Source organism: Nicotiana tomentosiformis, chromosome 10 (genome assembly GCF_000390325.3).
Source record: "Nicotiana tomentosiformis chromosome 10, ASM39032v3, whole genome shotgun sequence".
Lineage (NCBI taxonomy): Eukaryota > Viridiplantae > Streptophyta > Magnoliopsida > Solanales > Solanaceae > Nicotiana > Nicotiana tomentosiformis.
The window spans coordinates 78,836,702-78,858,860 of NC_090821.1; the positions used below are offsets into that span (position 1 = coordinate 78,836,702).

General features: G+C 37.1%; 3 protein-coding genes across 5 annotated transcripts; all 3 read right to left on the reverse strand.

Moving 5' to 3' along the window:
• Positions 1-3,921: 3,921 nt before the first annotated feature.
• On the reverse strand, positions 3,922-6,688 carry LOC104086492 (probable aquaporin NIP-type). Its single transcript, XM_033653482.2, has 5 exons — positions 6,331-6,688; positions 6,019-6,240; positions 5,032-5,229; positions 4,869-4,930; positions 3,922-4,265 (listed from the first exon to the last, which is right to left on the reverse strand). The coding sequence occupies exons 1-5, from the start codon at positions 6,448-6,450 to the stop codon at positions 4,049-4,051; spliced, it is 819 nt and encodes a 272-aa protein (XP_033509373.1). The 5' UTR covers positions 6,451-6,688; the 3' UTR covers positions 3,922-4,048.
• A 184-nt stretch (positions 6,689-6,872) lies between these two features.
• LOC117272954 (putative late blight resistance protein homolog R1B-16) lies at positions 6,873-10,585 on the reverse strand. 3 transcript variants are annotated; one of them, XM_033653481.2, is made up of 3 exons: positions 9,893-10,585; positions 7,828-9,199; positions 6,873-7,510 (listed from the first exon to the last, which is right to left on the reverse strand). In XM_033653481.2, exons 1-2 carry the CDS (start codon positions 10,437-10,439, stop codon positions 8,532-8,534), a joined length of 1,215 nt encoding a protein of 404 aa, XP_033509372.1. In that variant the 5' UTR covers positions 10,440-10,585; the 3' UTR covers positions 6,873-7,510; positions 7,828-8,531. The 3 variants fall into 3 exon arrangements, with proteins under 3 accessions (XP_033509372.1, XP_033509369.1, XP_033509370.1); XM_033653478.2 differs by having other exon boundaries at positions 7,828-10,581; XM_033653479.2 differs by having other exon boundaries at positions 7,622-10,581.
• LOC117274242 (putative late blight resistance protein homolog R1A-4) lies at positions 7,820-8,518 on the reverse strand. The gene has a single exon (XM_033653483.2). The coding sequence runs from the start codon at positions 8,516-8,518 to the stop codon at positions 7,820-7,822; it is 699 nt and encodes a 232-aa protein (XP_033509374.2).
• Positions 10,586-22,159: the final 11,574 nt, after the last annotated feature.

Genomic DNA, 22,159 nt, shown 5'->3' on the forward strand with positions numbered 1-22,159 from the left:
AATAATTAATTTCGAAGAATTATAAACAATAAATTCTCTTTTAGAAAATGTTACTACCTTGTCCACTTTAATTGATTTTTGGTATTTTTTTATGGTACATAATATTTGATTTTTTCAGATATCAAGAAGGAATTAACTTTTTTTTTAAAGTTGCTCTCGAATTAAAGAGTCTAAGAGTATTTGTTATATTTTCAATGAATATATTAAGATTAATATGGTCAATTTTATTGTTAATTGGTGTTAAAAATTAAATTACTTAATATTTATAAAAATATCCAAAAAAATTAATTAAAGTGAATGGAGGGAGTACATTTGTCTCTCAATAATTGCGTAAAAATCCAATTTTTTAAAAATATGTAAGGAGTTACTATTTCCAAGAATTGAATTCCCTAAGTTAGTAATAAAATAAACACTTGAATTGGTCTATATTAATTCCCAAATGTTGTTTTGCTGTAAAAAGGACCAACATACCATGAAAAGGCAATATCATAATCATCTTATTAGTAATTCTCTGCATTGGAACTCCAACCTTCAGAATTTGTATTGACCTATTGTCCACTCTAGGAGAACATTTGTTCTTCTAAACCAAAGATAAGGTTTTGAAATGACTGAAAATTGAAGAGATAATAAACAAATAAGGAAATAAAAAGAAAAAGGAGCAATGATTATGATATTATATTATACTACCATACAAGACATTTAAATAAAATAAAAAGGTTTAGGAAATTAGCCCATACCCCATGTGAGCCGCCTAAACTAGGATCCGAGATCTCATCCACATTTTTAGTGAAAAGACTACATCATTTTCCTATTGAAAAATAAAAAAGAACCCAAAAAATAAAAAATGGAAACACAAAAAGCTAAGAAAACTCATGTCAGCTGCCAATATTTCAAATAAAAATGAAATATAAGTGGACTTTTCAGGTCGGTGGAAACTGCATGGATATAGTAACATGATCACTTTACTTTGGTTCATATATGGTCCATTTTAAACATTTGATAAAGTCCCAAAGTTGGAAATTTCACTAAAATTATTTAAGAGCGCATTCGAAATTTAATGCTTGTATAAGAACTAGTATATTTAACTTATATATAGGTTTTTTTTTCATGGGATCCTAAGGCTAATTAATCAAATTGCAATAGCAATACTTGGTTTACTCTAACTTTAGTAATTAAGTTGGTAACTGATGTTTGTTGTGTCAACAAGATATAATATTTTGTAAATAATCAAGATACGCTCAAACTAACTGAACCAAATACCACTGATATAAAATTATACATTCATGTTTCTTTGAAGTCTTTAGGTGAAGATTTTGGACATGCTAGTGAAAGGTAAAGTAGATAGAGTTTAGAAGCCATTTTAAATGACGGTGTGAAAATGTAGGTCATGTGAAAGCTACAAAATATCATGTGACTCCATGCGTTTGATCACTTTTATTTTATTTTATTTATAATTATCTGAAATATCCATGAACTTTCACAGCACATGAGATTCAGATACAAAAAGCTACAAAACTATTTACTTAAGTCTTTCTTCTTCTTTTTGTTTAGCATGGGATTAAATAACTTTTATAATTAAATACCCTTAGGGGTGAAATTTAGTTTTATTGACTTCGGTGAATATAATATATATATATTATGACCTTGGCTTCTGGGCTTTTTGTTTTGGGATTCAATTCATAATGGAACCATCTTTCCTAACAAACCCACAACATTTACCATTGAACCAAGACCCCTTTTGTTATTGGGTTCGACAATATATATTTATATAGATTTAGTAAATATTTCAATACAAATACAGAGTTTCGAAAAAAGTCACTGGGTTCGCCCGAACCCGCACTCACTACTGTAGCTCCGCCCCTGAAATTTTATAGGAAAATGCACTGTATATCCGCTTTAAAAATAATAATAAAAAATATATAAAATTTGTACATTTGTGTGTGTGTATATATATATATATATATATATATATATATATATATATATACACACACACATTATGCATGTTATATACAAAAATTATACAAATTTTCGACTACCAGATATAAATAGTTTCTGGCGCGGGCTAAAAGTGATAGTACCTCAAATTTATGTGGCAACCCACGGAAAACACCAGCTAGCACCATATACAATTAAAATATTATTTTTACTTCTATATTTACTTTATAAATTTATTTATCATATATACGTATAATATTCCAAAATAAAATATTATGTATTTTAAATTAAAATATTGTGGCATGTTTAATTTGGATACTGGATTCTAAATTAGAATACAGTAGCATGTTTGGTTTGAATACTGCATTGTAAATTAGAATATTATTGTATGTTTGATTTGAATATTGTATTCCAAATTAGAAAATTATGGAATGTTTGGTTTGAATATTGTATTCCAAATTAAAAAATTATGATATACTTAATTTGAATAATATATTTCAAATTAGAATATTGTAATATATTTTGTTTGAATATTGTATTCCAAATTAGAATACCGTAGTATGTTTGGTTTGAATACTGTATTCTAAATTAGAATATTATGATATATTTGGTTTGAATATTGTATTCTTCATTAGAATAATATGATATATTTGGTTTGATAATGTATTTCAAATTAAAATATTATGATATGTTTAGTTTAAATATTGTATTCCAAATTAAAATATTATGGTATATTTGGTTTGGATTGTATTCCAAATTAATGTTACAGTATGTTTCAGAATATATGGGAAGATTTAGAGGTATAGAGTATAATACTTTTATAATATTTGATGTAATTTCAAAACTAAGGTATGCCACGAAAATGAGTCACAGGGCAAATGAGTATACTATGAAACTTTCCCTTAATTCATTAAAGTGAAAATGTTACAAGTATAAATTTAGGTAGTGAGATCTTTCCTAGAAAGAAAGTAAAATAAAAATTACTGATTCTTTCAATGAGCACAAAGATGCACAAACACCCTGTGAGACTCAATAAAAAAATTTAAAAGGCACCTCAAACTTTCTTTGTTATGGTAGTGAGATCCTTCCTAGAATATGTTTATTATTTCTTGTTTAAGATTCTTTTTCTTAAGGTGCATGTGACTCTCTTTAATTTTTGAGAAAATCGTTTTTACTTTATTTCTCTTGAAAGAGAAGTGATCGTTAGGTCATAGGAGCATTTGTTGTGATTTACAGTTTACAAATAATTTATTTATAAACTATATATATAGACCTTCTTTATTATGTCAAAAAGCATTTAGATTCAATTTCCATGTTGCAACAAATTAAAAAGATAAAATTCTTTAAATGTTTTTTGAAATGTTTGTTCTTTATCTGAAAGATCAAAGGTATTTGAATTAACTTTTCCTAAAACATAGAACAATAAGAAAAAATAAATAAATCATATTTATGATATTGCAAAAGACTTCCAAATAAAACGTGTCTCATGGCGAAATAACACAAGTACTAACTCGTCCTACGATTTTACTAGATCTAAGAATAACGTAGCACAGAAAAACAGACTCACCAAGGATGGCGAATGGGCAATACGTAGAGGGCAGGGTATGACGAAGCCCGCGGGGTGACACATGGTTATACGGGTAAGCTTTGGGCAACGAAAACTATAATCGAAATCCGTTTATCTGGCGCTAACTTAAAACACGTCCATTTAAAGCATCTTTTTACTAAAATCAATGTAATTGTATGTAAATTAAGAGCAATAACACGATAAACCTTACCGGTCTTCACAAAGAAAGAAAAAATATTAAAAAGAACACAACACCAACAATCAATGAACTACAATAAAATGATAATTCAGTGGTTGATTACTACCTTGCATGTTAAAAACTATACGGGTTTCATATACCCCATAAAAAAAAGTTAAAAGAAAAAAACAACTATATAAAGATAATATATGACTTAGGAAACTTGTTACTACTTCACTTTTCTGTAATTCTATTTACTTTTACTAATAAATTTCTCTTAACAAGCCACTAGTGGCTCTATGTTATGTTAAACCACAGGGCTCAAAGGAAAAAAAAAAAAAAAGAATAGTTAAGAAAAATGGAAATTAAGCATGGCTTCTGGACATGCTCTTGAGAAATGTTGAACTTTTTGTGAGTTCTTTGAGTGGTTTATCTGTAAACCTAATTAGGTTATAAGTGAAAGCACCAACTATAGTACCCAATATTGGCCCAACTATGTAAATCCAAAGCCCTTTATACTCATGCATCACAATTGCTGGCCCAATACTCCTTGCTGGGTTCATTGATGCTCCTGATACTGGCCTGTGATTTTTTAAAATTGGTCCTTTAGAATGCCTTAATAATGAGAAAGAAGAATTAATCAAAATAGCCGTTCACTCAACCGTTAATATTTAAAGTGGCCGGCAGATATATAATATATGTATTATCCATGTATATCATGTGTAAAACCATATATAATTAGTGTATAAATTCATGTATACCGGCTAAGAAAAGTAACGAATTTAACCGGCTATTTGTGTAAAAAATTTGAGAAAGAAAGATTTACCTAAATAGTCATCAACCGAAAAAAAATAATCGTCATATGTATAGTAATTATTCCACCATATTCTTTAGTAATTATTGCTTGTTGGCTTACTCTTGTTTCATGCCTTGGTAGGACTTATACATGATAAATGATAAATGATAAATGAACGTTTTGGTAAGGTTAAAATGGATGATACATTTAATCGTACACAACTGTAGTTATACTTGAGATACTTTTCTTTCCTCAAATTATAAGTTGAAAATGTTTATTGGTCAACTTTGCTGCTTTCAAATAAATGAATAATCTATTACTTTCCCTGCTTTACTTTTTCTATAGTGAAAGAAAGAGAAATGCAAGGAAAAATAAATAAGTGAAATTACCCTGCAACCAGAACATTTAGGAGTATTGTCATTCCAATAGCAATTCCTGCAAGCTCTCCAATCTGTTTATAAAATGTCAAAAAAGAAAATGTATTCTCAATTTTAATTAATTGAGGCAAAATATATAAATTTGAAAAAAAGAAGTAACTCAAAAATCACTCACTGATCTGTTGTCAGTGGCAACACCAGAAATGACAAACATTAAGAGGTAAGAGATGATGAATTCAAGAACCAAAGATTGAACATTTGATCCCACTGGAGCTGTTCCAAAAAATGCCTCAGATTTCAAATCAAGCAGCAGATACAAAGTTCCACTTCCAAGAATTGCCCCAACCAACTGTGCCAATATGTATAATGGCACCTTCAATAGACACAACAAACCAAATTTAATTTCGACAACAAAGTACAGACATTCAAGTACGATAACAATAACATCTATGCCTTAGTCTCGAGTCAGCTGGGGTCTACCATATGAATCATTAGTATACATTATGTTCTATTTGGCACGTCACATTCCAATACACACACTATGAAATCGTAACTATCTATGCCTTAGCCTCGAGTCAGCTGGGGTCTGCTATATGAATCATTAATATACATTATGTTTCTATTTGACACATCACATTCCATACACGCGATACGAAATTTTAATCATCTATGTCTTAGTCTCGAGTTAACTGAGGTGCTATATGAATCATTAGTATACATTATGTTCCATTTGCCACGTCACATTCCAATACACACATTACTAAATTGTAATCATCTATGCCTTAATGAGCTGGGGTTTGCTATATGAATCATTAGTATACATTATATTCCATTTGACACGTCACATTCCAATACGCGCGGCATCATAATCATCTATGCCTTAGTCTCGAGTCACCTGGGGTCTGTTATATGAATCATTAGTATACATTATGGTCTATTTGACACGTCAGGTTCCAATATACTAGGCACGAAATTGTAATCATCTATGCCTCAGTCTCGAGTGAGCTGGAGTCTATTCTATGAATCATTAGTATACATTATGGTCCATTTGACACGTCACAATCCAATACACGCGGTACAAAATTGTAATGCATGATGATTTTACATTCTCTTAGTAATATTGGGTATAAAAGGAAAGGCAAATATGAATGAATGAATGAACCTGTTTGAAGGGGAAATGCCTAAAGATGGCAAAGGCAATGGTAACTGCAGGGTTGAAATGTGCACCAGAAATATGACCAACAGCATAGACCATGACCATAACAATTAAACCCCATGCTACACATATTCCTGGAAATGTTACTGAACCATATGTTTTATTTACTGCTACTGCACCACATCCTACAAATATCAAAAAGTACGTTCCGATCGCCTCTGCTATCACCTAATAAAATCCAAAAAAAAAAAAAAAACGAAAATTGTAATCACAAAAATTTGTATATCCTTGAGAAATTTTTGTTAGGAATTTGCAAACCTTTTGAATGATAATGACAACCTCAGGTGAGGTGCAGAGGCTTGAATCTTCTTCATTGGCATGTTGTTTATAACCTGAGCAATTCCCTTCTTCAACTGCTTTTATGTCTTTTTTTGACATTCTAATCAATAATTTCTTTTGAAAGTTTATTAAGAAAAATAATAACAGTTGGAAAATCAACTTTTACTCAGAAGGTAGAAATACGGCTAAATGATGTGAATATGGTTAAGGATTAAATCAAGGATTGATGGTTTTGCTACTTTTCAGAGTGTTGTATGGATAGTTTGTTTTTATTGGTGAAAATCTTATACTTCAATTCTTCTTGTTTTCATTTATCCATTTCTTTTTTAATTTTTTTATCTTTTCTTATTATCACACATTTTCCCAAATTGTGTCACATAATTACAGGATGACAAGTATATCCTTGTAGTCATAATAATTCAAAAGGATGAACTGTATTGTAATTTTACCTTAAACATTTTTCTCAACCACATTAAAGCTAAATTAAAAGGACAAATAAATGATCAGGAAAAAAAAAAAAAAAACGAAAAAAGAGAAGACAATTGGATTTCAAGTTTGCAACTAAACATAAGGTTTCAACTTCCTTATAGGTAATGCACTCAAGCCAATCATTTATCACAAATATTCAAACATTCAGGGATCTAACTAGTATAAGCTTGAATATAGATTTGACTAGAAAGAAGAAAAAGAAAACATAAAGTCTAGAAAAAGGACAGCTTAGTACACAAAATATCTTGCGTTCACGCAGGGTCGGGGAAGGCTGCACCCTAAGGGTATATGATGTAGGTAGCCTACCCTAATGCAAACATTAGTGGCTGAGTCTATGGCTCGAACCCGTGACCTATACGTCACATGGAAATAACTTTACCGTTGCTCCAAGGCTTCCCTTCATAAAATCTCTAGAAAAAGGCCAGCTCACTGCATAAAGCATCTCGCATTCACGCAGGGCCCGGGGAAGGATTGCATCCCAAATGGGGTGTGATGTAGGCAGCCTATCCTAATGCAAGCATTAGTGACTGATTCTACGGATCGAACCCGCGACCAATAGGTCATACAGAGATAACTTTACCGTTACTCCAAGGCTCCGCTTCATAAAGTCCCTAGAACAGTACTTCAAAAATTCAACATGAATTCTGTTAGTACTTCATTCCTGTTCTTCCTGCATTAAAACCATATAAAGAATTCTGTTAGCACGTCATTCCACTATGACTCAATTTTCTACACTACTCTTCTATATCAATTAGATTCTAACTGTAATAACAGATCTCACAGTTTACAAGCCTTCATATGTGATAAGCAGGTAAAAAGTTAATGAGCGCAGCCTCCCGTTATGCGTTGGGTCGGGGAAGGGTCGAACCACATAGGTATATTATACACAACCTTATTCTGCATTTCTAAAAGAGACTGTTTCCACTGCTTGATGGATATATTGATTAAGAATTGGCTAATAATACTAAGAGATGGAATTTTACGTACTACTGTTGAAGATAATTCGAACTTCAAGGCTATCATTTCCACAGCTTTTTTGCTCTTCTTGAATTTTCTTTGCACTAGCGGCGGCTGCAGAACTACACCATTGTATTTGGATGAACTTTAGTGTCATTATTTCTCCAATACTATGGGGAATCTCTTCCAAGTTTTGGAGCCCAAACAGGAGTAGCTGCTCAAGCATCGGAAAATTATCACTAGCTGTTTCCCACCTTTCCAGATTATATGTGGACTCAAGTAGTAGATATTTTAGTTTGTGAAACACAACATCTTCATTTAGTCTCCAATCTGTTCCCCAGAATGCATATCGTGTTTTGAGCACCTCAAGATTAGGTAAATTAGCCAGCGCAACCATATCTTCCCCTGGAAAATAAGTCCTACTTAATCTCAATTGCTTGAGATTATGCAAGAAAATATCCCTAGGGAGATTGATCGGGTCAATGTTTCGTTCTGCTTTTATGGCTAATGTCTCCAGCTTCTGTAGAAGAATGAGAGAATCAAGAATAGCAGGCCAGTCGGCATGCTTCATATCTACAATCTGTAGCTTTTTTAGATTGGGAGTTCTTCTTAGGATTTCCGCCAAAAAAGGAGAGGAAGGGAGAGCAAGTTTTTGCAAGTTATTGAGAAATAAAGGTTGTTCTCCAATGCAGAGACTTTCTGCCTCAAGAGGATTAGGCATATGTATACCTGTATCAAATATCACTAACAATATCTAGATGTCTTATCTCTGACATTGTCCAGATCTCTAGTGGGAGATGAAAGTCCCCCCTTGTAAAATTACGAAGAATTATGGTTTGTAGATTCCACAATTTGGCTAGTGAAGGCGCTTCGTTGATGTATGCAGCAACATATCTCAAATGTGCAAGTTTAGATATTACCCAAGAGAAATTATAATTGATTGAAGATACATCCAACACCTTAAGCAGCTTGAACTGTGAAACAAATTGAGGCATTAGATAAACTTGAAAAGAATAGCCCGTAAAAACCAAGCTGCTGGTTGTACTCGTAAGACCACTCCAATGCCTTGGAACATATAAATGATTCCAATGATTGCCAAGTGAAAGCATCGCTCGCCGTTGATACTTTATGCTTTCTGAGGAAATGTGGTCACTATCACTCAGGACATGCACACAATTCTCAATTTGAGCTTCTCTTATGCAGAGCTGCCGAAGAAAATCATGAATTTTGCAAGTTTTCATCTTTCCATTAGCCCTTCGTGTACCAGCCAAAATTAGACTTCTGTCAATTAGCTCTTCTAGATACTCCTCTGCCACCATTTCTAACTTTTTATTGCTTCTTGCTCTTACAAATAGCTCAGCAATCCATAGTTTAATCAACTTTGAAACACCAATCTCCATATCTTCAGGAAAACCTCCAACATAGAGAAAACAAGCCTTCAAATATTGGGGCAAGTAACTGTAGCTCAATGAAAGAATTGATTGACACCGTTCAGATACCGTACCAAAGAATGAGTTCAAATTTTCCTCAACTTTCTTCCAATTGTCACGGGTCGGATCTATCTTTCCAAGAAGTCCAGCAACGACAACAATCGAGAGAGGTAATCCTCGGCATTGCTGTATGATATGCTTCCCAATTTCATCTAGGTGAGGAGGACATATGTCTTCTCTAAGAAGTCTTTCGGTAAATAGAATCCAACTCTCATCAAAACTTAGAAAAGACATATTATGATGAGGAAAATCAGGGCTTGCATAATCAGCCACATAACTGAGGCGAGTAGTTAATAGGATTCGACTTCTATTGTTCTCATTTGGGAATATTCTTTGTATTTGATCCCAAGCCTCAGTACTCCAAAGATCATCTATGACAATTAAAAATCTCCTACCAATCACACCTCTATACACAATCTCCGCTAGTTGATCATTGCTCATTTTTTGATTACTTTCATCAGTCTTATCCTGGCTAATAGAAGAGACAAGTTCAAGAAGAATTTGTCTCTCGTTATAAACTTGAGAGATAGTTACCCATGCATGTTTATCAAATCTATAACGGATTGTTGAATCATCATAAACTTTTCTAGCAAGAGTTGTCTTACCTATACCGCCCATACCAACAACTGGTATGACAGTTAGCTGATCTGTTTGGGCAGTGAGACGATCTAGTATGGTGTTGAAGTCATCTTTCATCCCAACAACAGTATGTTGCTCGGTCGCATATCTTTTTGATGAGGTAGAAGTACTTGCTTCTGCAGATTTGGTTCCATGCTTGATAAACTCGATCTCCATCAGTTCTTTCCTTAGAGAATCAACTTCTTTTTCCACTTTTTGCAATTCCTCATTGAAGGATTTACAAGCCCGTTCTCGTTTCTGTTGATCTACTAGAATGATTATTCTTCTAAGGGCTGAATCAACTCTCTCTTCTGCTTTGTAGACTATATCTCTGATCCGTTTTTCTATAGTCTTCAAAGTTTCAATATCTTTGATTTCCTTTGAAGTATACTCAAGAAAAACTTGAAGAGAAGAAAGACTTTGAAAAGCAGATTCAAGATGTTGTTGTATACAACTTCTATAAATTAAAAGTAATTTACACTGCAAGAGTTGCTCCAGTGTATGCATAAGTGAATAAGTAGCAGCATAAGCCATTTCTCTTCTCTGAGTGTAAATGTTTAATATAAATTTATGGTTCTTTTCACTCTTTTTTCTGTGATCACTTGGCTTTATTAGTCAAATATATGAAATCATGAGCAGTGGAGTGAAGACTTGTGGAAAAGACCCAAACACCAATTCAATTATTACTTCAATATTGTCCACATCAATTTCTCATTCAAAGTTTATTATAGCTATATACAGGTAAAACCGAGCCCACTGAGCACCCCGGTTTCCCGGTGAGGCAAACGGAGCAGGGACGTGACCGTAAGGAATCGGAGCGAGGAGCCTCTCGTATCGGGGCTCGAGCAAAACACCTGCCTCGGAGGCATCGGGACCACGTCCTCCAGGTCCGGTTCGAGTCCCAAGACTTCGGAGAGCATTACCAAACAACCGCACACGACTAATAAAGGACCGTAATGTCCGTGCCCAACCGGATATCACGGCGTGAATCTCAGCCCGTATCGGCAGAAAATCAGTGACTGACGAAAAGAAAGATTTTTACCTTTCTTAGGATTATACTTAGGGTAAAACTTTCCTACTATATAAAAGGAAAGCTTATTATTCATTAGACACATCGTAACACGCATACCAAGGAAATTTACTTCTATTCTGTCTGTTTCTAAAAGTTATTCAAAGTTCTTATTTTTGTTCATAAGTTCTTCATAAGTGCAAGCTCGGAACTGAAGGCAGGTTCCTCGTTAAGCCATTAATCGAGATCGGGATCACTCTTATCATTGGTTTTGGCCATCGGGACACAATCGATGCCAACTCGCATGTGGCCGTCGAAGCTAACTTTCCTACTGACCCCGAGAACAGTGTTCGTGGAGGAGCCCGATCAATAGCCCGGGGTACGCACGACGGTGAAGGCAATGAGATCAATTTGCTGGCGATCTTTGAAATATTACAAGCTCAACAGGCGGCGATAGCCCAACTACAGAACCAAAGTCGTGCCCCCAGCAGAGTTGAGCCCGAATCATCCCGGGAAAACACCCGAAGAAATGAACCAACCATAGAAAGGCCGGTGAAGTTGAACCCGGGACCGACCCCGAAATAATAAAGATGCTTGAGGAACTGACAAAGCGGATGGAATCGAGGAAAAAGAAGATCAAAGCCAATGACAGAAAAGCGGATACCTATAACTCTAAGGTTGATCAAATTCCAAGAGAACTCCCGATATTGAAAGGCCTGGATTCCAAGAAATTTGTCACACAATTCAAGTAGTCAAACATGGCCATAACCTAGCCGTAGTGCAAGCAAGCATTGCTAGAGTCCAAATAACTACAACTAGTCTAGTACACTAACTACTTCTTACAGGAGTTTACTACAAGATACATTACCCCAAATGCCCCACACTTTGCCCAACATCATATACATCTACACGCGGCTACTCAGAATTCACTGGTGTTTAATTCACTCTTTTAGGCATTTTAGCAAATACGTTGTGGACATCAATTTTTCTTCTCTTATTTCAATAATAGTGGAACAAGGTGGCCCTCCCAAATTTAAATGAAGTAGAGGAAATTGTAGTTTACTACTTCAAATACAACTTCACAACCAATATTTGCAACCAAATTCATGCACATTAGGACCACCATAGCAGCATGACATGTCAAAGTGGGTCGTTTGAGAATGAGGACTAGAAATACACTAAGAAATTACAAATTACAAGAACAAATATAACAAGAACATACCTTTGAGTCTTGAGATGAAAGTGAACAACAAATATTGGAGAACTTGAGAGAGAAGGAGAGACATGAGCGGGGAGAAAGAGAGTTGAGGGGTGTGTTTGAGAGTTACGGGAAAAGAGAAAGAGTGGGGTTTTGGTGTTAGAAGCATTTTAATTTATATGGGGGATTGGGTTGGGTTATCGGGGTATGTGTTAGTATGTGTGTGTATAAGGGTAGTTGGGTCGGTTTATATGGGTTAGGGGTTTTTTAAAATAAAGAATACTAAAAAACAAAAAAAAAATAACTTTCCTAACCCCCAGCCTAGCGCCCCACACTAGGCTTGGCGCTGGGCCTGTGACAATTCTGTAAACTGTGCCCCAGGCAGCGTTGGGCACTGGTTCAGCGAAAGTTTAAAAATAAATAAATAAAATTCCCTCTTACCCGAGCACTTAATACATACATTATACACACCCCCACACCATTCCCTCTTATGATTTCTATAACTACGAAGAAAACTAAAAAAACTAGTCTACTCTAACTAAAAAGAAAAAGCTAAGCTACGAAAGCATAAAGAAATTGGGTTACCTCCCAACAAGCGCCTGATTTAACGTCACGACACGACTCAACACATATTTCAAGCATCGGCCAAGTCCACCGAGGTCTTGTGGCGTGCAATGTCACCACTCCAATAATTATTTACTCTTTGCCCATTTACCAAAAAGGTACCACTTGAGCTCGTATCACACAATTCCACCGTTGCATGAGGCCTCACACTTACCACCACAAAAGGACTTGCACATTGAGACTTAAACTTTCCGGTGAAAAGCTTAAACTTCGAATTAACAAGAGAACTTCTTGACCTGGCTCAAACTCTGATGTTGGATGTGCTTATCATGCCACCTCTTGGTCTTTTCTTTATACAATTTGGCATTTTCTTACGCGTGTAATCAAAACTAATCAAGCTCCTTGAGTTGTAACAACCTCTTCTCGCCGGCTAAGTCCATATCAATATTTAGCTTTTGAATCACCCAATAGGCTTTGTGTTCAAGCTCGACGGGCAAGTGGCATGCCTTCCCATAAACAAACTTATACCAAGACGTACCTATGGGGTCTTGTATGCAGTTCGATATGCCCATAATGCGTCGTCAAGCTTTCCGGCCCAGTCCTTCCTATTTCCACTTACCGTTTTCACCTCTCTGTTTGACACTTTCAGTTGACCACTCATTTGGAGGTGATAGGTGGTGGAAACCTTGTGCTAAACTCCATACTTTGATAGAACGTTATTCAACAATTGTTACAGAAGTGAGTTCCTCCGTCACTTATCAGCACCCTTAGAGTCCCAAAGCGTGTGAAAATGTACTTTTCTACAAAGTTTACTACTACCTTTGCATCATTAGCATGAAGAGCAATGACCTCCACCCACTTAGACACATAGTCGACCGCCAACAAGATGTACCTGTGACCATTAGAGTATGGGAAAGGTCCCATGAAATCAATCCCCCAAAAATCACAGATCTCTATTGCCAGAATATTTTGCAAAGTCATCTCGTGCTTCTTTGTGATTATTCCGGTTCTTTGGCTCCTGTCACATTGTTTAACAAAGGTGTGTGCATCCTTAAACAATTTTGGCCAATAGAAACCTGATTGCAACACTTTTTGGGCGATTCACTGTAATGACCTCCATATGGAGAAGCGCGACAGTCATGCAATATTGCACTCATCTCTTCCTCAGGAACACATCTTCGTACCAACTGATCTGCGCACTTCTTATATAAGAATGGATCATCCCACACGTAGAGCCTCACATCATGTATAAATATTCTTTTATTATTAGGTGTCAATTCTGGTGGCATCACCCTACTTGTAATAAAATTCACATAGTCTATATACCACGGGGCTACGCTCGAGGTAACAACCAATAACTGCTCATCTAGAAAGGTTTCTTTGATCGACCCCCCAGCTATATGGTTCCGATTTTCTAATCTGGACAGGTGATGAGCTACTTGATTCTCTTTTCCTTTGCAAGAGGAGGACCCATCGAAATAGCCTCGGCTTGGTGTCTCTCTTTTCAAACAAATACCTTATAACTGAGTGATCTGTGTAGACGATAACTTTGGTTCCCTCCAGATAGGATCTGAACTTGTCAAACGCCCACACCACTACAAGCAACTCTTTTTTAGTAACAATATAGTTCATCTGGGCTGGATTCAAAGTTTTTCTCGCGTAATAAATACAATGAAAATTTTATCCCTCATTTGCCCAAAAATAACTCCGATTACTATGTCACTCGCATCGCACATCAACTCAAAGGGCTGTACCCAATCCGGGGCAATGATAATTGGCGTAGTCACCAATCTTCCCTTCAGTTCCTCAAATTCTTTTAGACATGCATCATCAAAATTGAAGGGGATATCTTTCTCAAGAAGCCTGCACAAATGAGAAGAAATTTTTGAAAAATCTTTAATGAAACGAGGATAAAAACCTGCATGGCCCAAGAAACTGCGAATACCCTTGACGAATGTCGGTGGGGGAAATGTTTCAATCACCTCCACCTTTGCTTTGTCCACCTGTGAACCATTTTTGGATACCTTGTGCCCCAAGACTATACCTTCTCGTACCATGAAATGTCACTTCTCCCAATTAAGCACCAAGTTTGTCTCTTCACACCCGACAAGAACTTTATTAAGGTTCATTAAACAATTATCAAAAGAATACCCAAACACAGAAACGTCATCCTTGAACACTTCTACAAATCTTTCAACCATGTCTGTGTTTCAAGAGAAGAGCATGCGTTTACATAATCAAGGCAAACTAAAAATTAAAACTTGAATAAATAACTAATAAAAGCTTAACTCAACCAAGTAGCTAATTTCTAAGTCCCCGGCAATGGCGCCAAAAACTAGTTGCGACTAAACACACTCACACAAGTATACATGGTCGTCAAGTAATAGAGTAGTGAGTAGAGTATCGTTCCAACGGAGACTATGATTAACTTTTGACTGATTCAAACTTAAACAACTTATCGATTCAAGAGATTTCTCACAAAATGTGTAAGTGGTTAATTTACTACCTAAGAAACTATCAAGCAATGGAATAACTAGAGATCAACCACAACACTTAGGAAATTTCAGATAAAACTCAGTAGGAGAGGATATTCCAGAGTCATAGGCTAGATAACAATCTTGTTGCGTTCTTGGCTTAAACTGACTAATTGATTTATCTGGATTGTTGATAGATAGGGTTAATATTACTCGTAAGAATCTATCCAGTTCTTACTCGCCTATTCAAGATAACTTAATACATATGTGTCTATGGCATTAAGACTAACAATAATGCATTTACATTTCCTGTATTTCAACCAAGAAAGAATATTAGGTATATTTCTATCCTAATTGCGAATCCGGTTCCCGATTCCCGGGGTCAAGAACTTGCTCTATTTAATCCTATATGCAATCTATAATTCTCACTTTCGAGTTCAACTCTAGATTCTAAAGTAGTATTTCATTGTTAACTACTCAGCAAAATAATTAAGAACATAATTAAATAAACAACCCAATATGATAAAATCAAACCCATCAATTTAAACTTCAAACGTCAACATTCATGTAGCACACATGACCCCAGAATAAGAGAGTTCTTAGTCACTCATGTTCATACAATATAAAAAAAAAATTCAAACATAAAATCTATGAATACTTGAAGAAGAATGGAAGAATTGATCAAATCTGCGCTCCCGAGTGTTCCGTACTTTTGATACTCTCTTAAAGTCGCCTCCTCCCCACCAAAATAGGTTTAGGTTGGCCTTTATATGAGTTGGGGGCATATTGGGGTCGAAATAACCGAGTCCGGTCGAAATGGGACAATTTCACGTCACAAACGCCCAGGGTAGCATGGGTGCTAGTCCTAATACTAGGCTTTTTAACATTTTGTTTTGTGCGTCACAGGTAGCGCCCCACACTGCCTATGGCACTCAAATGTGCACTTTTGCCTTTTTCCCATTTTCGCTCCAATTCGCGCACTTTCGTCCCAAATTGCATCCGAATGATTCTTGCACATAGAAATACCACAAATTAGCACAAATCATTATATTATACATCCGAAATCTACGAGACATGAGCACAATGTAAGGAAATATACATATAAATATGCATACTTTAAGCCGAATATCAATAGCCCATGCCTTCTGCATGGGCTAGGGACCACAAACCCGGACCGCATAAAAATTTGTCGGACCATCAAACACGACCTAAAGAAATATAGTCCCCGCCTCGCAATGACCGTTCCTCATTTTTTGGCGTTATCGGACCATAAAACTGGAATTCTACCTGATTCCCATATTTTCATGTGCTATAGCCCACACCTTTTGCATGGGTCCGGGCCACCAGACAAGGACCACCCAAAACATTTTCGTACCATCACAATGACCTAAGGAACAATAATCATCTCCTCTCCATGACCATTCCTCATTTTTTGGCGTTTTTAAGTCCATAAAACTAGAATTCTGCCCGATTCCCAAATTTTCGTATGCTATAGCCCACGCCTTTTGCATGGGTCGGGCCACCGGACCTGGATCGCCTAAAATTTTGTCGGATCATAAATATGACCTAAGGAACAATAGTCACTGCTTTGTCATGACCATTCCTCAGGTTTTGGAGTATTAGGGCCATAAATCTAGAATTCAGCCTGATTTTTAGATTTTCGTGTGCTATAGCCCACGCCTTCTGCATGGGCCTGAGCCGCCAACTTGGACCGCCTAATAATTATTTGGACCATAAAAAACTACCTAAGGAACTATCGCGAGGCGGTGACTATTGTTCCTTAGGTCGTTTTTGATAATCCAAAATAATTTTAAATGGTCTGAGTCCGGTGGCCAGGGCCCTTGCAGAAAACGTGGCCTATAGCACACGAAAAATCTGTTAATCGGGTAGAATTTCAGTTTTATGGCCTTAAAATACCAAAACATGAAGAACAGTCAAGGTGAGGGTGGTGACTATTGTTCTTTAGGTCATTTTTGATGGTTAGGAAAAGTTTTAGGCGGTCCGCCTCTGATGGCCAGGGTCCTTGCATAAAGCGTGGCACACGAAAATTTGTTAATCGGGCACGATTTCAGTTTTATGTCCCTAAAACGCCAAAATATGAGGAACGATCAAGGCGAGGCGGTGACTATTGTTCCTTAGGTCATTTTTTATGGTTTGGAAAAATTTTAGGCGGTCTGGGTCCGGTGGTATGGGCCCATGCAGAAGGCTTAGGCTATAACACATGAAAATCTTGGAATCGGGTGGAATACCCATTTTATAGCCCTAAAATGCCAAAATATGAGGAACTGTCATGGTGAGGCGGTGAATATTATTCCATTGGTCATTTTTTATGGGACGACAATATTTTAGGGGGTCCAGGTCCGGTGGTCCGGGCCATTGTAGAAGGCGTGGGCTATGGCAAACGAAAATCTTGGAATCGGGCAGAATTCCAATTTTATGGCACTAAAACCCTAAACAACGAGGAACGGTCATGGAAATGCGGTGACTATTGTTCCTTAGGTCTTTATTGATAGTCCGAAATTTTTTTCGGCGATTCGGGTCTGGTGGCCCTAGCCCATGCAGAATGTTAGGCTATAGCACACAAACATTTGGGAATTGGGTAGAATTTCAGTTTTATGGCCCCAAAATGCCAGCAAAAGAGGAACGGTCATGGCGAGGCAGTGACTATTATTTCTTAGTTTGTTTGTGATGGTCCAGAAAACTTTTAGGCCATCCGGGCCTATGCAGAAGGTGTGTGCTATAGGACATGAAAATCTTTGAATTAGGCGAAATTCCAGTTTTAAGACCATAAAATGCCAAAAAACAAGGAACGATCATAGCAAGGAGGTGACTATGGTTCATTAGGTAAATTTTGATGATCTGGAAAATTTCAGGCTGTCCGAATATAGTGGTCTAGGCCCATGTAGAAGGTGTGGGCTATAGCACACGAAAATCTTGGTATGGGGCGAAATTTCAGTTTTATAGCTCTAAAATGCTAAAAACGAGGAACGATCATGGAGAAGCGCTGACTATTGTTCTTTAGGTCATCTTTGATGGTCCGGCAAAATTTAAGGCGTTCTAGTGGCCCGGGCCCATGCAGAAGATATGGGCTATAACACATGAAAATCTGGGAACCCGATGGAATTCTAGTTTTGGGGCCCTAAAATGGCATAATTTATGGCGTTCCAGTGGCCCAGGACCATTCAGGTTCCAATGCCTCGCCATGACTGTTACTCAGTTTTTGGCGTTTTGGGACCATCAAACTAGAATTTTGCCCGATTTATAATTTTTTGTGTGCTATAGCACACGCCTTCTTCATGGGCGTTATCCACCGCACCTGGACTGCCTATAATTTTGCCAGACCCTACAAAATGACCTAAGGAACAATAATTACCGCCTCACCATAACCGTTCCTCATTTTTTGGCATTTTAGGGCTATAAAACTAGAATTCTACGCGATTTCTAGATTTTTGTGTGCTATAGTCCATGCCATCTGCATGGGCTCGGAAAGCCGGACCCGGACCTTCTAAAACTTTGTATGACTATCAATATGACCTATGGAGGAGTTGTATCCGCCTTGACATGACCGTTCCTCATTGTTTGGCATTTTAGGGCCATAAAACTGGAATTTCGCCCGATTCCCACATTTTAATGTGCTATAGCTCACGACTTTTGCATGGGCGCAGACCACCGGACCGCCTAAAATTTTGCTGGACCATCAAAATGTCCTAAGGAACAAAAGTCTCCGCCTCGCCATGACCGTTACTCATTTTTTGGCATTTTACGTCTATAAAACTAGAATTCAGCCCGATTCCCAAATTTTAGTGTGCTATAAACCCAAGCCTTCCACATGGCCCCAGGCCACCGGACCGGGACATCTTAAAAATTTTGCCAGACTATAAAAAATGACCTAAGGAACAATAGTCACTTTCTCGCCATGACCGTTACACATCTTTTGGCATTTTGGGGCCATAATATTAGAATTTTGCCCGATTACCAGATTTTTGTGTGTTATAGCACACGCCTTCTGCGTGGTCCGGGGCGGTGATAAGTAAGAATTTTGACTACTTATTAGTGCCTTTTAGCTTTCGTTTTAGTCCAAAAATGTCTAATTGTATTCCCAAAAACTGATGAAATATGCTTACATGCTGGAGTATTGGAAAATGAGCCACTACGATGAAATCCAACTCAAGGAGGAGTGATCTGAAAAAGGACAAAAATCAGGCACAGAAGGTCATGTGTGGATCTGCGGTCGCAGAATGTGAAGGAAAATCAACAGAACCCCAGTGCAAAGTGCAGACCCCACAATTATTGTGCAGCCGCAGAAGCTATGTAAGAGCCAAAGTTCAGAGAGTTTCACTTCAAGCTCAAGAAGAAATGCGGGCCGCATAATAATTGTGCGACCGCAGAAATAGCTATGCGACCGCACTCAGGAAATGTTTGGTCCGCAGAAGAGCCTAGTACGATCGCACCCAGAATTGTGCCGACGAGGAACATGAGAGATGCGGCCGCAATCTAGAATTGTGTGGCCGCAGAGTCAACTCCTGTCAAGATATGAAGAGAAGTATTGACCTCACATATAATTGTGCGGCCGCAGAACCTTTGAAAGGGCAAATTTTTTTGAAAATTCCAGCTTTGTATAAATAGACTACTTTCACGAAATTAGGTCAAGTTTTGAATATTGAAAGTCATGTAGCCATTTTTACTAGTCTCTTTAGGCAACTTTAGCTTACTTTGGTGATTTAACATTGTATTTTTATCTTTTAATCTTGCAATATGAGTTTTATCATCTTTTCTTCTTTATTTTCTTCTACACCCATTATGAGTAGCCAGATTTCTAACTAGGGTTGTGACCCAACCCTAGTGTGTGAACCTAATGGGTGTTTGATTTATGGTTGGGTCTTTATTATTTAGCCTTGTTTTCACCTTTAATTGTAGAATTAATGGTTGCAAATAATAGTTTATGCCTATTTGACTTGGTCTCTACTTGAGAAATAGAGACTTCGTCTAGGAAAACTTGGCTAGCAAGAAGTTGGGATAAAATCAAAAGATTGATAATCCCAATTAAAGGATTGAACCTAGAGCTAGTAAAACTTGACTTGGGCATTTTATTAACTGTTTGGTTCAATACCCATTTGGACTTGAGAAAGCCAAATTGGGTAAAATCATTCTCTCACCGAGAGGTATTGAGAGGGTATCTGAGTGTTGATTGCTATAATATACCCCGACCAACAAAACAAGCTTTAAAGTTTACAACCCGTTAGGCAAACACCTAGGTAAAGGTCATACCCCTAGGACTTTTTATATATTTGAAAACTATCCAAAAACAATATTCTCTAATTTTATATCTTTAGAATTGTAATCCTTAACATAATTTTAGAAGTAAAAACAAAACCATATTTGTGAAAGTGCAACCAAGATACTTCACGTGCTTTATCCAAATATATACCACTATTCCCATCTCAGCTCCCTGTGGATTCGATCCCGACTCTTTGTTGGGTATTATTATTGCAATCGATCATTTCACAACCCCGAATAGAGGTGTGACTTGGACGAGATCAATTTTTGGTGATGTTACAGATTTAGCTGTATATTTGATTTTGTGTGTGAATTGTCTTCTTTTTCTTCCGTATTATTAATCATTTTGGTGAAACAATTGTAGGTGAAACAATGGCTCTTAACAACAATGATCCTCTCGAAAACATGCCTTTGGGGGATGTAGACGTGGAAGATGACCAAGTTGAATAGGTTCCTCTTGAACCTCAAGCAAATAGACGAGGCCGACCACCTCAAGACAACGTTCCAGTTCCATACCCTATTCCACCAAGAGCGGCTTTACACCGGGTGTTGCCGAATTAAGGGTATGCAAGTGCCATAGTCCCACCATGCATTAGGGCAGGAAACTTTCAAATTACAAATGTTATACTCACATTGCTAGAGCAACAAGGATTCTTTACCGGGGCTCCGAATCAAAATGCGTACAAACACTTGAAAGGGTTTGTGGACACTTGCTGGGGGAGTAAACAGACAAACGTCTCCAAGGATGCTTTAAGGTTGAGGCTATTTCCTTTCTCTCTATGGGGGAAAGCCTTGGATTGGTTATAAAGGTTGCCAAACCATTCCATCCATACATAGGATGAATTGGCGGAGAAATTTATTTCCAAGTTCTTTTCTCCCAGGTATATGGATACTCTTCGAGACGAGATTCTAGCATTCAAACAAGAACCCAATGATCCATTTCATGAAATATGGGAGAGGTACCGAATTATGGTGAAATAGTGCCCAAACAATGACATGACGGAGGCTATGATTCAACAAACTTTCTATAGGGGGATCAATACTACCAATCAATGCGTGGTCAACCAACTTGCCGGTGGAAATTTCATGACAACGCTATATGCGGAAGCGTGTGAGATCTTAGATGAAATGGTGGATACTTCATAGGCATGGCAAAGTAGAGAAAATATTCCTCAAGGTGATCCAAATGTGATTCACCTACATAAAGAATTTCATGATCATGGGCAAGCAATTGCCGAGTTGACCACCACAATGAATAAATTAGCCAAGATTCAACTGTAACAAGTGCAAGGTCCTAAGCAAGTCAATGCAATGGAGGGAGTTAATATGATGGTAAACAAGAGAAGGCAAAAGGGTCCTCAAGTGCAAAACCGTGCGGAACATTATGTGCAAGAAGATGTCGGGTTTGATCAAGATGAATCTTACAATGACCAAGAGGAGGAAGTACAATATGTGAGCAACTTCCAAGGGAAAAGAATCAACTCTCAAGGCCCGAATCAACTACAATGGTGACTTCATGGTAATCAAAGGAATTGGAACAATCAAAACAACCAAGGGAATTGGAACAATCAAAATAATCAAGGAAATTGGAATGGTCAAAATAACCAAGGCAATTGGAGTGGCAATAGTCAAGGATATTGGGGAGGCAAAAACCAAGGGGCATGGAACAATAACCAAGGTAATCGGAGGTCGGGCTTTCAAAGGCCCCCGATGTATCAACAACTGAACAACC